The sequence below is a fragment of the Urtica dioica genome, chromosome 8 (genome assembly GCF_054948205.1).
Source record: "Urtica dioica subsp. dioica isolate 48M chromosome 8, U.dioica_male_clone48M_v1_H2, whole genome shotgun sequence".
Classification (NCBI taxonomy): Eukaryota; Viridiplantae; Streptophyta; class Magnoliopsida; order Rosales; family Urticaceae; genus Urtica; species Urtica dioica.
The window spans coordinates 4042615-4054858 of record NC_142763.1 but is presented as its reverse complement, the minus strand read 5'-3'; the positions used below and the strand labels follow the sequence as shown (position 1 = coordinate 4054858).

General features: G+C 42.8%; 1 protein-coding gene across 1 annotated transcript; it reads left to right on the top strand.

Moving 5' to 3' along the window:
• The first annotated feature begins 2008 nt into the window (after positions 1–2008).
• On the top strand, positions 2009–3829 carry LOC149387394 (uncharacterized). Its single transcript, XM_089622134.1, has one exon. The coding sequence runs from the start codon at positions 2009–2011 to the stop codon at positions 3827–3829; it is 1821 nt and encodes a 606-aa protein (XP_089478260.1).
• The last annotated feature ends 8415 nt before the right edge of the window (positions 3830–12244 follow it).

The window sequence follows — 12244 nt, the reverse complement described above, 5'->3', positions numbered from 1 at the left end:
GACCTTCGGTCTGAGAGCTTTGCTCTAGGGGAGTGGGTAGGTCTGTCATTCCTGGTATTGCTCTGATACCATAAAGGAAAACTAGACAGAGTATTTTTGAATAAAAGAAGCAACAAATATTATTGTATTCATTGATGATATTAAAGGTGATAGGTGCGTTAATCACGCGTAAAACTCCTATTTCCCGAACCAAAAACCGACGAGTCCTCAAGTATTTTAATGGTTTTAGTAGGTTTTTGAGTAGTTTCAGATTCAAAAGAGCAATAGAGCGTCTACAATCAATTTCGTGGAAAAAGGACGGGATTTGGAGACAAAACGGTCGAAATAGAGTCAAAAAGCACAAGCAAGGAAATTGGCGACAACCGCGCGCCGCGCGCCGCGCACCCTCCCTCGCGCGCCGCGCGATGACAGACTTAGAGACCGCGTGACGCGCCTCGGCAATAGCGCGCCGCGCATCCTGGGAACGCAATCATGAAATCACACAGAGTCTTACGCGCGCAGCGCGCATAACCCGGATTTGGAGCCGCGCGCCGCGCAAGGACGACCGCGCGGCGCGCGCTCTTCGGGTTTTGACGGAGTTACTTTCCGTTTTTGATGTTTTTGAGCGAATTAAATCATTCCAAAGGCCCAATATGCTCCGAAAATCACCCTTTGACCTATATATTAGACACTAAGATCTGAAAACAAAATCTTCCTTTTTGTTTTAGTTTCTCTTTTATTGTTTTGGTTGTTCTTGAGAGCTTTTGAAAGAGGAAAACGGCGTTCTTCAACGGAATTGACAACCCGACGAGTTCTCCTTCTCCGAATTCAATCGTTCTTCTTTCTTCCCTTTCTTTTATTTATTTTATTGCTCTAAATTATTATTGAACATCAATTTTATTTAATATGAATTCTGTGTTGGTTTCAATCTTTATTTTAGTGCTTTTAATTATTCTGTAATGTTTAGCGTTGATTATGAATTCCATTAGAGGCTAAGTTTCTTTTGGGGTTGCGATGTAGCCGGGATTGATAATGGTTGGGGGGCTCGTTAGGGTTAGATAATCATTGTTTGCTTCATTATTATGGATTGCTTGATATGAATTGTTCGTTATGCTTTCTAGTGCTTGATCACCATTAGAACTGTTATCTAGGATTGTTTAGCTACTCGAGAGAGAGAGTAAATAATCGTGCTTTTGTTCATGTCATCATAGTTGATCCTAGGTTAGAAAATCTAGGCAATTTATGTAATCGTTTGAACTCTTGTTTCATTGCGTGTGATTGTTTTAATAGGATTAGATGCCGAGAGGATAATAATCCGTCAATTGCATAGGTTTGCTAGAACACTCGAGAGAGGCTAGTGAATAAGTTTGATAGAGTGAGATTAGCATCCATAGGAGTAGATTTTGTTGTTCGAGCCCGAAACCCCCGTCCTAGTTAGTTCCGGTGAAATCGTGACCCCTACCATCTCTTCTTGCAAAACTCGTATTTAACTCTCTACTTTAGTTTTATTATTGCTTTTGTTACAACCATCTTCTTAATCTTACTTGGAATTAATTAGCATCAAGTTTCAGAAAATCACTAGAGTAACTAGTCTCTGTGGGATCGATATCCGTTACTTACGTAACACTATTACTTGTTCGATACGTCCGCTTGCGTGCTAGTTATCAAAATATCGCAACAAGTTTTTGGCGCCGTTGCCGGGGACTAGTCTACAATAGCGATCGGATTTGCTTGCTCTTGCTATTTAATTTCTTAATTTTTGTTTTCTAACTTTTTGTGTCACTTTCTTGCTTTTGAAGGTGCATGCGAAAAAGACAGGTCATCAGCTCTCGTTCCAATCAACCCTGAGATCGAGATCGGCGTGATCCATATGGTGCAACAATCCCAATTTTCGGGATCACCGGCCGAAGACCCGCAAGACCATCTCACCAACTTCGTCGAGATCAGCAACACGTTCAAGCTCCACAACGTGTCCGACGAAGCCATCCGCCTCCGCCTCTTCCCGTTTTCACTACGGGACCGAGCCAAGATGTGGCTCAACTCGCTCCCGCCGGGTTCCATCACCTCGTGGGCCGACCTGCGCGTCAAATTCATCTCAAAGTTCTTCCCGTTCGAGAAGATGCACAAGAGACGCAACGAGATCCATTCGTTCTCCCAGTTCGAGGGTGAGTCTTTATTTGAAGCTTGGGGACGCTTCAAGGAGCTGCAGCGGAAGTGTCCTAACCATGGCATCCAAGGGTGGATGATGGTGCAAATCTTCTACGGCGGCCTTTCTCCTTCATCGCGCACCCTCGTCAACACCGCCGCAGGGGGATCCTTCTTCCAAAAGACCGAGGAAGAAGCTCATGCCATCCTCGAGGAGCTCGCGTACAACAACGACCAATGTCCTTCCGAGCGAAGAATTCAGAAGCGCGAGCCGGTCACACCCGAGATGGAATTGATAAAAGCTCTCGCAGCACAGGTGGCCGACCTCACCAAAACGCTCCATGAGCAGAAAGCTACAGTTCATGCTATCCAAACCCCCGCCCCCGAGTCGTGCTTCTGGTGTGCTGGCCCTCATTCTAGCGATGAGTGCGCGCAAGGGAACAAGGGCCAACAAGCAAGCTTCATCAACAATCGGCCGCCCTACAATCAAGGCCCAATGAGCACTTATCAGAATGGCGGATGGCGCGGTCCCCAGAATAACATGCCGATGCAACCCGCACCGCAAGCTCGGCCTCGACCGCATCAGAATCAGCCCCGACCACCGCCATATCAAGCCCCACCATTGCGAGCTTACAAGAACGAGACCAATCTGGAGGAGCTCGTAGCTAATTTGGCCACGTCGACGACTGCCTTCGTGAATACCACCACCGATTTCATGAACGAAACGAAGACGGCACTCTCGAACCAATCGGCTCAGATCCGAAATCTCGAGACGCAGGTGGGGCAACTCGCAACCGCCATCCACACACGACCCCAAGGCACACTTCCAAGCACCTCCGAAGTGAATCCAAGGGAGCACTGCAATGCCATTTCTCATCAACACGTTGCAGCCACCGAGAGCCCAAAGAAAGAAGAAGAAGAGGCTGCCCCGATCACCAGAGCTCCTAAGCCGCACCCGCCGGTCCATACATATGAGCCGCCACTTCCGTTCCCGCAAAGGCTCACGGTGGCACTTTCCGCCGAGTGTAGTGCGCTTCTAAAACAAGAGCTCCCGCCAAAATTAGAAGATCCGGGCAAGTTTACATTTCCGTGCACCATTGGAGACATCTTCATCGAGAACGCGTTGTGCGATCTTGGTTCGGGCATCAACCTCATGCCGTCGGCCGTCTTCAACAAACTTGGGGTGGGTGAACTAAAGCCCATGCGCACCACTCTCCAACTGGCAGATCGGACCGTAAGGTACCCGCGCGGCTTCGTGGAAGACCTCCTCGTTAAAGTCGGAAAATTCACTTTTCCGGCCGATTTCTACGTCATCGACATGGACGAGGATCGCGATATCCCCATTCTCTTCGGAAGGGCTTTCTTGGCCACTTGCGGTGTTTGCATAGACGTGCAAAAAGGTGAGCTAAAGACGCGCGTGAAGAACGAGGAGGAGACGTTCGGGATCTGTAAAACCCGAAAGCGCAAGAAGGAAAAAGAAGAGATCTACGTCATCGAGACGTACGAAGTCGCCACTCCACCATCCACACCTCCGCCACGGGCTCCTAAAGAAGAATCAACAAAAACTGCGAGCAAGGGTGCAAAGCCGAAGTCTCCATTCAAGCCATGGCGAGGACGTTGGCCGAGGCCATTCAAAGAGGTATGGATGAAGAAAGAGCGCGTAGAAGAAGATCCACCGCCTCCCGAGCGCGGCGGCGACGAGTAGGGGAGTTCTACCACCCCCGCGAGGTAAGTTCTCTGTCTCCCGTGTTTTTATGGATCTACATTGAGGGCAATGTAGAGATTAAGTTTGGGAGGGTGAACTACTTTGTGGGGGATTTCTGTTAGATTAGGTTGTTTTTTTATTTAATTTTGATTTTCTTAATTTTGTTTGGTGATTGCTTATAAGTGATAGTATTAAAGTGTTTTCTCTCGTTACTTGCCAATGATACCATGTATTTTCAAAGAAATCCGAGTTCGAGTCAATTTTAAAAAATTTTGTGCTTCATTGTGATTGACTAGTGGTTTGAGTAACGCAATTTCGGTTGATTTTTCCCACTTATGCACACACGTCGTCCCGGGGTTTGAGTAGTCCTTAGAGGTTCGATCACATCTTTAAATGTCTTTTAGCTCACGAACACTAAGAACCGCTCTAGCCCTCATCGAGGCGAAATGACATGTCACGAACCTAGGAAAAATGACATAGGCCTTCATTTGGACCGATCAGAGCCAAAAAGCCAACCCGTAATACTTCCTTGAGCACCCTTGCAGAAAAAGCCGAACGATTAATCATTTCTCGTTACTTAGTCAGAAAAAGCCAAGCCCATATTTGTTGAAATCCCACAAAGAACCCCGTTAACTTAGCGACTCTTGAGTGAATTCTTTCGATTTTGTGACATGTTTTTCGACTAGTCTCTACGTGTTTTATAGTTCATTAGACCCACGCCGGTGATTGTTCGTGTTTATTTTTATTGTTTTGTATCAAAAAGAAAAAAAAAAAAGGAAAAAAAAATGAGAAAAAAAAAGAGAAAAAGAAAATACTACAAAAAAAGAGTGTTTAATTTATGCATTTTATTATTATTTGTATTAGTTCCTGGCGTGGTAATCTGTGACATTAGTTTTAGAGACTAGACGTTGCATAGTCAAAGTTTGGGGGGGAAAACATTGGGAAGTAAAGGCTTAGGAAAGAAAACGTTCGCGAAAGGTGAAATATTATACCATGAACGTGGGAATGGGGGAGTGAGTAATATCATGTGAAAGTTGGTGAGTTTGGTGAGATTGAGTCGCTAGGTTGACGTTTTAGCCATATTTTGACCATATCCTACCGTTGACCCTAGCCTAACACTACAAGCCGACAAAGCCCTATTGATTTCTTTGGTAAGTGTCTTGCATTAGTGGAGAGTGAGCGGCGAAAAGCATTATGGTGTTCGATTCACATTCATCTCATTATTATTTGAGCACTTGACATTAGAAGACGTGAACGAACATATTGAGTTGATCTCTCACTCTTTCGGGACATATTTCACACACGGGAGATTTTGATCGGGAATGTGTTGAAAAAGGCCATTTAGTCAATCTAATTACTTTTGGGTTTCATGTGATGATTGACTTGGATTCGGAAATTTTTGTAGGTTGAGGCATGTAACTAACACTTGATATTGTTGCTAACTTTGTAATCACCATTCGTTTTTTAGTGTAACTTCTTTGGTGTGTTTATTTTATTGTTTAGTCTTTTGTGTTGCTTGAGGACAAGCAACGGTTTAAGTTTGGGGGGATTTGATAGGTGCGTTAATCACGCGTAAAACTCCTATTTCCCGAACCAAAAACCGACGAGTCCTCAAGTATTTTAATGGTTTTAGTAGGTTTTTGAGTAGTTTCAGGTTCATAAGAGCAATAGAGCGTCTACAATCAATTTCGTGGAAAAAGGACGGGATTTGGAGACAAAACGGTCGAAATAGAGTCAAAAAGCACAAGCAAGGAAATTGGCGACAACCGCGCGCCGCGCACCCTCCCTCGTGCGCCGCGCGATGACAGACTTAGAGACCGCGTGCCGCGCCTCGGCAATAGCGCGCCGCGCATCCTGAGAACGCAATCATGAAATCACACAGAGTCTTACGCGCGCAGCGCGCATAACCCGGATTTGGAGCCGCGCGCCGCGCGCTCTTCGGGTTTTGACGGAGTTACTTTCCGTTTTTGATGTTTTTGAGCAATTAAATCATTCCAATGGCCCAATATGCTCTGAAAATCACCCTTTGACCTATATATTAGACTCTAAGCTCTGAAAACAAAATCTTCCTTTTTGTTTTAGTTTCTCTTTTATTGTTTTGGTTGTTCTTGAGAGCTTTTGAAAGAGGAAAACGGCGTTCTTCAACGGAATTGACAACCCGACGAGTTCTCCTTCTCCGAATTCAATCGTGTTGGAATCGATCTAGGGTTTAAGAAAATAATTAACGCTTCGGGAAGCGGCGGAATTTTAAAAATTTTCTTTTACAAGTAAAAACGGTTTTTACTAACCTAGACAAGTGCAAGTACATGTAATTAAAAACTAATATGAGCTAAGAAGTTTACTAACCTTTCTTGAAGCTTGATCTTTGAGAAGCTCTTAGAAAGTTGCAACGCTCGTCTCCCCTCGCAGCACGTCTCTCTTCCTTTCCTCGGCACCTCGAGCAACCACGAAAGTTTCTATCACTAAATCACTCGAAATAAAGGAATTAGTGAGTGGGCACTTTTAAACACTACGACTTAAGAACGAGTCTTGAAGTCGCAGAGCTAATCACTAGGTCGAGTGAGGACCTAGGTGCCAAAACAAGAAAAATCGAAAATAAACTACAGAGAGAGAGAGAAGAGGGGCGGCAACCACAAGTTATAGAGAGAGAAGCTCTCAATCTCTAACTTAGATGGAATGAATGAAAAGTGTGGAATGAGGCTCCTATTTATAGGAGAGGTCTCACCTTCAATAAGGTAGTTTCCTCTTCTATAGAATATCACATATTCATGAGCCAATTTCCCTTTTCCTTCATAGAGGTGCACATCCATGACAAAACAAGTAGTCCTTGGATTTGTTTCCTCTTTTGTTTGCTTCTCTCTTGACCATATTTGGGCGCCCACATGCTTCCTCTTAGGGGAAATTTGTTTCCTCTTTTTCTTTTGGCAAGTATCATGATACATTTATGCACAAAATATTCTCTCTTCCTATGGGTATAATGGGCGCCTACTTTTCATCTAGAAGGAGCTTCTAGAAGCTTCTTCATTTGTTCATGACAACATGAGAAAGGCCCATTAAGAATTTTCAATAAAATTCTTATGAAATGAAATTAATCCACAAGGCCCAATGATCAAGTCATGGCCGAGTGATGCATGTCATCAAATGACCTTGTCAAAAAATTTATTGACATTCATTTCATCATATGTCTCAAAAGACAAAACTACCCTTTTGACAATTTTCGTTCTTGTTTTGACTTAGCTTCCAGTTTAACTATTCCTATCGATGTGATTCGTGACAGTGACCTCATGGACCCAAATGAACAAAGCTTGAACTAAACACTTGGACTCAAAAGTTCACAAACCTTTTCCAAGTTTAGCTTAATGCCAACTGACTCCACTAAAGAGCTGACACTGAAAATCTCTCGGTTCAAATGAATTTATTTTCTACTCAAGAATTCACCTAATTATAATGAGCGGATCCACTGAATATTATCTATGTTTACCCTTCATGAATGTCATCAACTAGTCGGGATTTACTAAATTACCATTTTACCCTTCTAGCTGTTATTTCCTCAACTCCTTTGTCGCTTGTGAATAAGTTAGAAACAATGTATATGACGAGGAGCTAACAAGTCACATTGTTTCATCCAAAAGAGTCAGGACTCAATTTGGACACTGGCCTGTTCATTTATTCACTCCAAGGAACAAAGCATGAGGTGACATACATTGCATTTCAGCAATCTTGTACATGAATTCCATATCTATGAGAACTTCACAAAGTTACTCATGACATACTCACAACTTAGTACTTCACCAATAGGCCCTGTTCGGAATCACATAGTGAGTCCGAACTCTGACTTCGAGACATAAGAGGTTAAATGGTTTGTTCTTATCTTGTCTCTAGAAGTGCACTGGTCAATTCAGTACCTTCGGAAGATACCTAGAAGAACTATAGAGTCCCCAACTCTCAATGCCTCATAACCAGACATCATAGATTCTTCTAACAATCATACCGAGGTCAATAGTCCTTTGACCCTAAGATTGCGAATATATCGTTTTAAGCAAACTACGAAGAGTTTGTTCATGCAAATCTACATTTGTCTCTTCGTAAGTTGTTAAGTTTGTTTATGGACTAAAAGACTAAGGTTTTATCATAAAGCTTCAAACAAAGAAAGAATGAATGAACGTTTCAACTTTATTAATGAATGAATAGGCAATTACAAGCAAGAGTCTTCATGAGACTTTATTACATCAAATGTACAAAATAAAGATTACAACTCTTCTTGTGGGCACCATTGACAACAAACTCCCACTTGACTCAAAGAAGATGTGTGTAGTCTTTCATGCCTAATCCCTCACGATGTTGGTCGAAGACCTTGTTCGCTAGGGCCTTGGTGAATGGATCTGCGAGGTTGTCCACCGTTGAGATCTTCTTCACTTCCACGTCTCCGCGCTGCAAGATCTCTCGAATCAAATGGTATTTCCGCTCAATATGCTTAGAGCGCTTATGGCTTCTAGGTTCCTTTGAGTTAGCGACAGCCCCACTATTATCACAATAAAGGGTCATGGGCTCGTCAACGTTTGGAACAACTTCCAAATACTTAAGGAATTTTCTAAGCCATACAGCCTCTTTGGATGCTTCACAAGCAGCCACATATTCTGCTTCCATTGTGGAGTCAGCAATGCAAGATTGCTTAATACTTCTCCACACAACAGCTCCACCATTAAGGATGAACACAGATCCCGAAGTGGATTTCCTGGAATCCTTATCCGCTTGAAAATCGGAGTCGGTATATCCCGTCATAGTCAGGTCAGTACCTGAGTATGTAAGCATCAAGTTCCTAGTTCTTCGAAGATACTTAAGAACTTGCTTAACAGCAATCCAGTGCTCGGGTCCAGGGTTGGATTGGAAACGACTAACTACGCCAACGGCGAAACAGATGTCAGGTCTAGTGCAAAGCATAGCATACATGAGGCTTCCTACGGCAGAGGCGTAAGGAATTTTCCTCATGTCTTCAATCTCTTGTGCAGTCTTGGGAGACTGGTCCTTAGAGAGTGAAACTCCATGCCTAAAGGGTGTTTGACCATTCTTGGAGTCTTGCATCGAGAAGCGATCCATCACCTTATCAATATAAGATGCTTGAGAGAGCGACATGGTCCGGTTTTTCCTATCTCGAAAGATTTGGATCCCCAGAATGTACGCGGCTTCTCCTAGATCCTTCATATCGAATTGCTTTGCCAGCCAGACCTTAACCTCAGATAACTTACCCACGTCATTACCAATGAGTAGTATATCATCGACATAGCACCAAAAACACAACTTTGCCTTCGTGTATTAACTTGTAAACACAAGGCTCATCTATTGACTGTTCAAAGCCAAAGCTCTTTACAGTTTCATCGAATCTAATATTCCATGACCTAGATGCTTGCTTTAATCCATAAATGGACTTAAGCAACTCACAAACCTTGGTCTCTTGACCTTCTTCCACGAAACCGTCTGGTTGAGCCATGTAAATGCGCTCGTCAAGATTGCCATTCAGAAAGGCTGTCTTGACATCCATTTGCCAGATCTCATAGTCGAGAGCTGCAGCTATGGATAGGAGTATGCGGATGGATTTAAGCATCGCGACTGGCGAGAAGGTTTCTTCATAGTCAATCCCTTCTTGTTGGGTATAACCCTTCGCCACAAGTCGTGCTTTGAACGTCTCGACGTTCCCATCAGGACCCCTTTTCTTCTTGTATATCCACTTACACCCTACGGGTTTAATCCCTTCAAGAAGGTCTACAAGTTTCCAGACTTTGTTGACATACATCGAGTGCATTTCAACTTTCATGGCGTCAAGCCAAAGGTTTGATTCAGAACAAGCCATCGCTTGGCTATAGGAAACAGGATCATCCATGTCAGAGACGGCTACAAGAGAGTCTCCATAAGACATGTACCTGTCAGGCTTTTGAGTAGCCCTCCCACTACGTCGAAGTACTACTTGACGAGATTCTGATGAGTTAGGTTGTGTTTCAGTTGGGGTAAGAACAGTTCTTACAAATGAGGTAGAAGCTTCCTCACCCAACTTTTCTTCAAGCACAATTTTGCTTCTAGGTTTCGCATCCTTCATAAAGTCCTCCTCGAGGAAACGAGCATTCCTGCTAACGAAAGTCTTATCGTCCTCGGGACTATAGAAAGTAAAACCTTTGGTTTCCTTTGGATATCCCACAAACAGGCACAATTCTGACCTACTAGCCAACTTGCTAGTCTTTTGCCTCAGCACGTGTGCAGGGCAACCCCAAATTCGGATGCGGCCAAGATTCACTTTACGGCCAGTCCATCGTTCATAAGGAGTACCAGGAACCGTTTTGGACGGAACTTGGTTCAGAATGTAGGTGGCTGTTTCGAGGGCATATCCCCAAAAGGAAAGCGGGAGTGATGAGTAACTCATCATTGATCTAACCATCTCCATAAGAGTTTGGTTTCTTCTCTCTGACACTCCGTTTTGTTGAGGTGTGCCAGGTGCGGAGCGATACCTTCTTCTTTAAGAAAGTCATCGAACTCTCCAGACATATACTCACCACCTCGATCAGATCGAAGGGTTTTGATCACTTTGCCAGTTTGCTTTTCCACTAAAGCCCTAAAGACCTTAAATACGTTAAAGGTCTCGGATTTGTGTTTGAGCAAATAGACAAACCCATATCGTGAGTAATCATCGGTAAAGGTAACGAAGTATTCGTATCCCCCACTGTTGGAATCGATCTAGGGTTTGAGAAAAAGTTTAACGCCTCGTTAAGCGGCGGAATTTTAAAAAATTTCTTTTTAAGTAAAACTAGTTTTTACTAACCTAGACAAGAGCATATGCATGTAAATAAAAACTAATATGAGCTATAAAAGTTACTAACCTTTCTTGAAGCTTGAACTTTGAAGAAGCTTGTGGAAAGTTTGCAACGCTCGTCTCCCCTCGCAGCACGTCTCTCTTTCTTTCCTCGGGAACTCGAGCAACCACGATAGTTTCTATCACTAAATCACTCGAAAAGAAGGAATCAGTGAGTGGACACTTTTAAACACTACGACTTAAGAACGAGTCTCGAAGTCGCAGAGCTAAACACTAGGTCGAGTGAGGACCTAGGTGCCAAGACAAGAAAATAATCGAAAATAAACTAGAGAGAGAGAGAGAGGATTTCGGCCACAAGTTCTAGAGAGAGAGTCTCTCAAATCTCTTAAACTTGGATGAATGAATTGTGAGGAAATGAGGCTCCTATTTATAGGAGAGGTCTCACCTTCAATAAGGTAGTTTCCTCTTCTATAGAATATCACATATTCATGAGCAAAATAACCCTTATTTCCCATTCCTCTTAGGCGCCCAAGGCAGCCTTCTAGAAGGCTAGGATTTGTTTCCTTTTTTGTTCCTTGGCTTGCCTTTTACTCTTATGGCCGAAATTCTATATGCATCCTTATGCAATTTGTTTCCTCTTTTTCTTTTGGCAAGTATCTAAATACATTTATGCACAAAATAAATTCTCTCTCTTTGGGTATTTGGGCGCCTATGACTTCTAGAAAGCCTTCTAGATTTTTCTTCATTTGTTCATAACAACATAAGAAAAGCCCATTAAGAATTTTCCATAAAATTCTCATAAAATGAAATTAATTCACAAGGCCCAATGATCAAGTCATGGCCGAGTGAAACATGTCACAAAATGACCTTGTCAAAAAATTTATTGACATTCATTTCATCCTTTGTCTCAAAAGACAAAAATACCCTTTTAACTATTTTCGTTCTTGTTTTGGCTTAGCTTCCAGTTTAACTATTCCTATCGATGTGATTCGTGACAGTGACCTCATGGACCCAAATGAACAAAGCTTTAGCTAAACACTTGGACTCAAAAGTTCACAAACCTTTTCCAAGTTTAGCTTAATGCCAACTGACTCCACTAAAGAGCTGACACTGAAAATCTCTCGGTTCAAATGAATTTATTTTCTACTCAAGAATTCGACCTAATTATGATGAGCGGATCCACTGAATATTATCTATGTTTACCCTTCATGAATGTCATCAGCTAGTCGGGATTTACTAAATTACCATTTTACCCTTCTAGCTGTTATTTCCTCAACTCCTTTGTCGCTTGTGAATAAGTTAGAAACAATGTATTGACGAGGAGCTAACAAGTCACATTGTTTCATCCAAAAGAGTCAAGACTCAATTTGGACACTGGCCAGTTCATTTATTCACACTCCAAGGAACAAAGCATGAGGTGACATACATTGCATTTCAGCAATCTTGTACATGAATTCCATATCTATGAGAACTTCACAAAGTTACTCATGACAGACTCACAACTTAGTACTTCACCAATAGGCCTTGTTCGGAATCACATAGTGAGTCCGAACTTTGACTTTCTCAAATGAGAATACTAAGGTGTGAAATGGCATGTCTCATTTCAGGATTAAGGT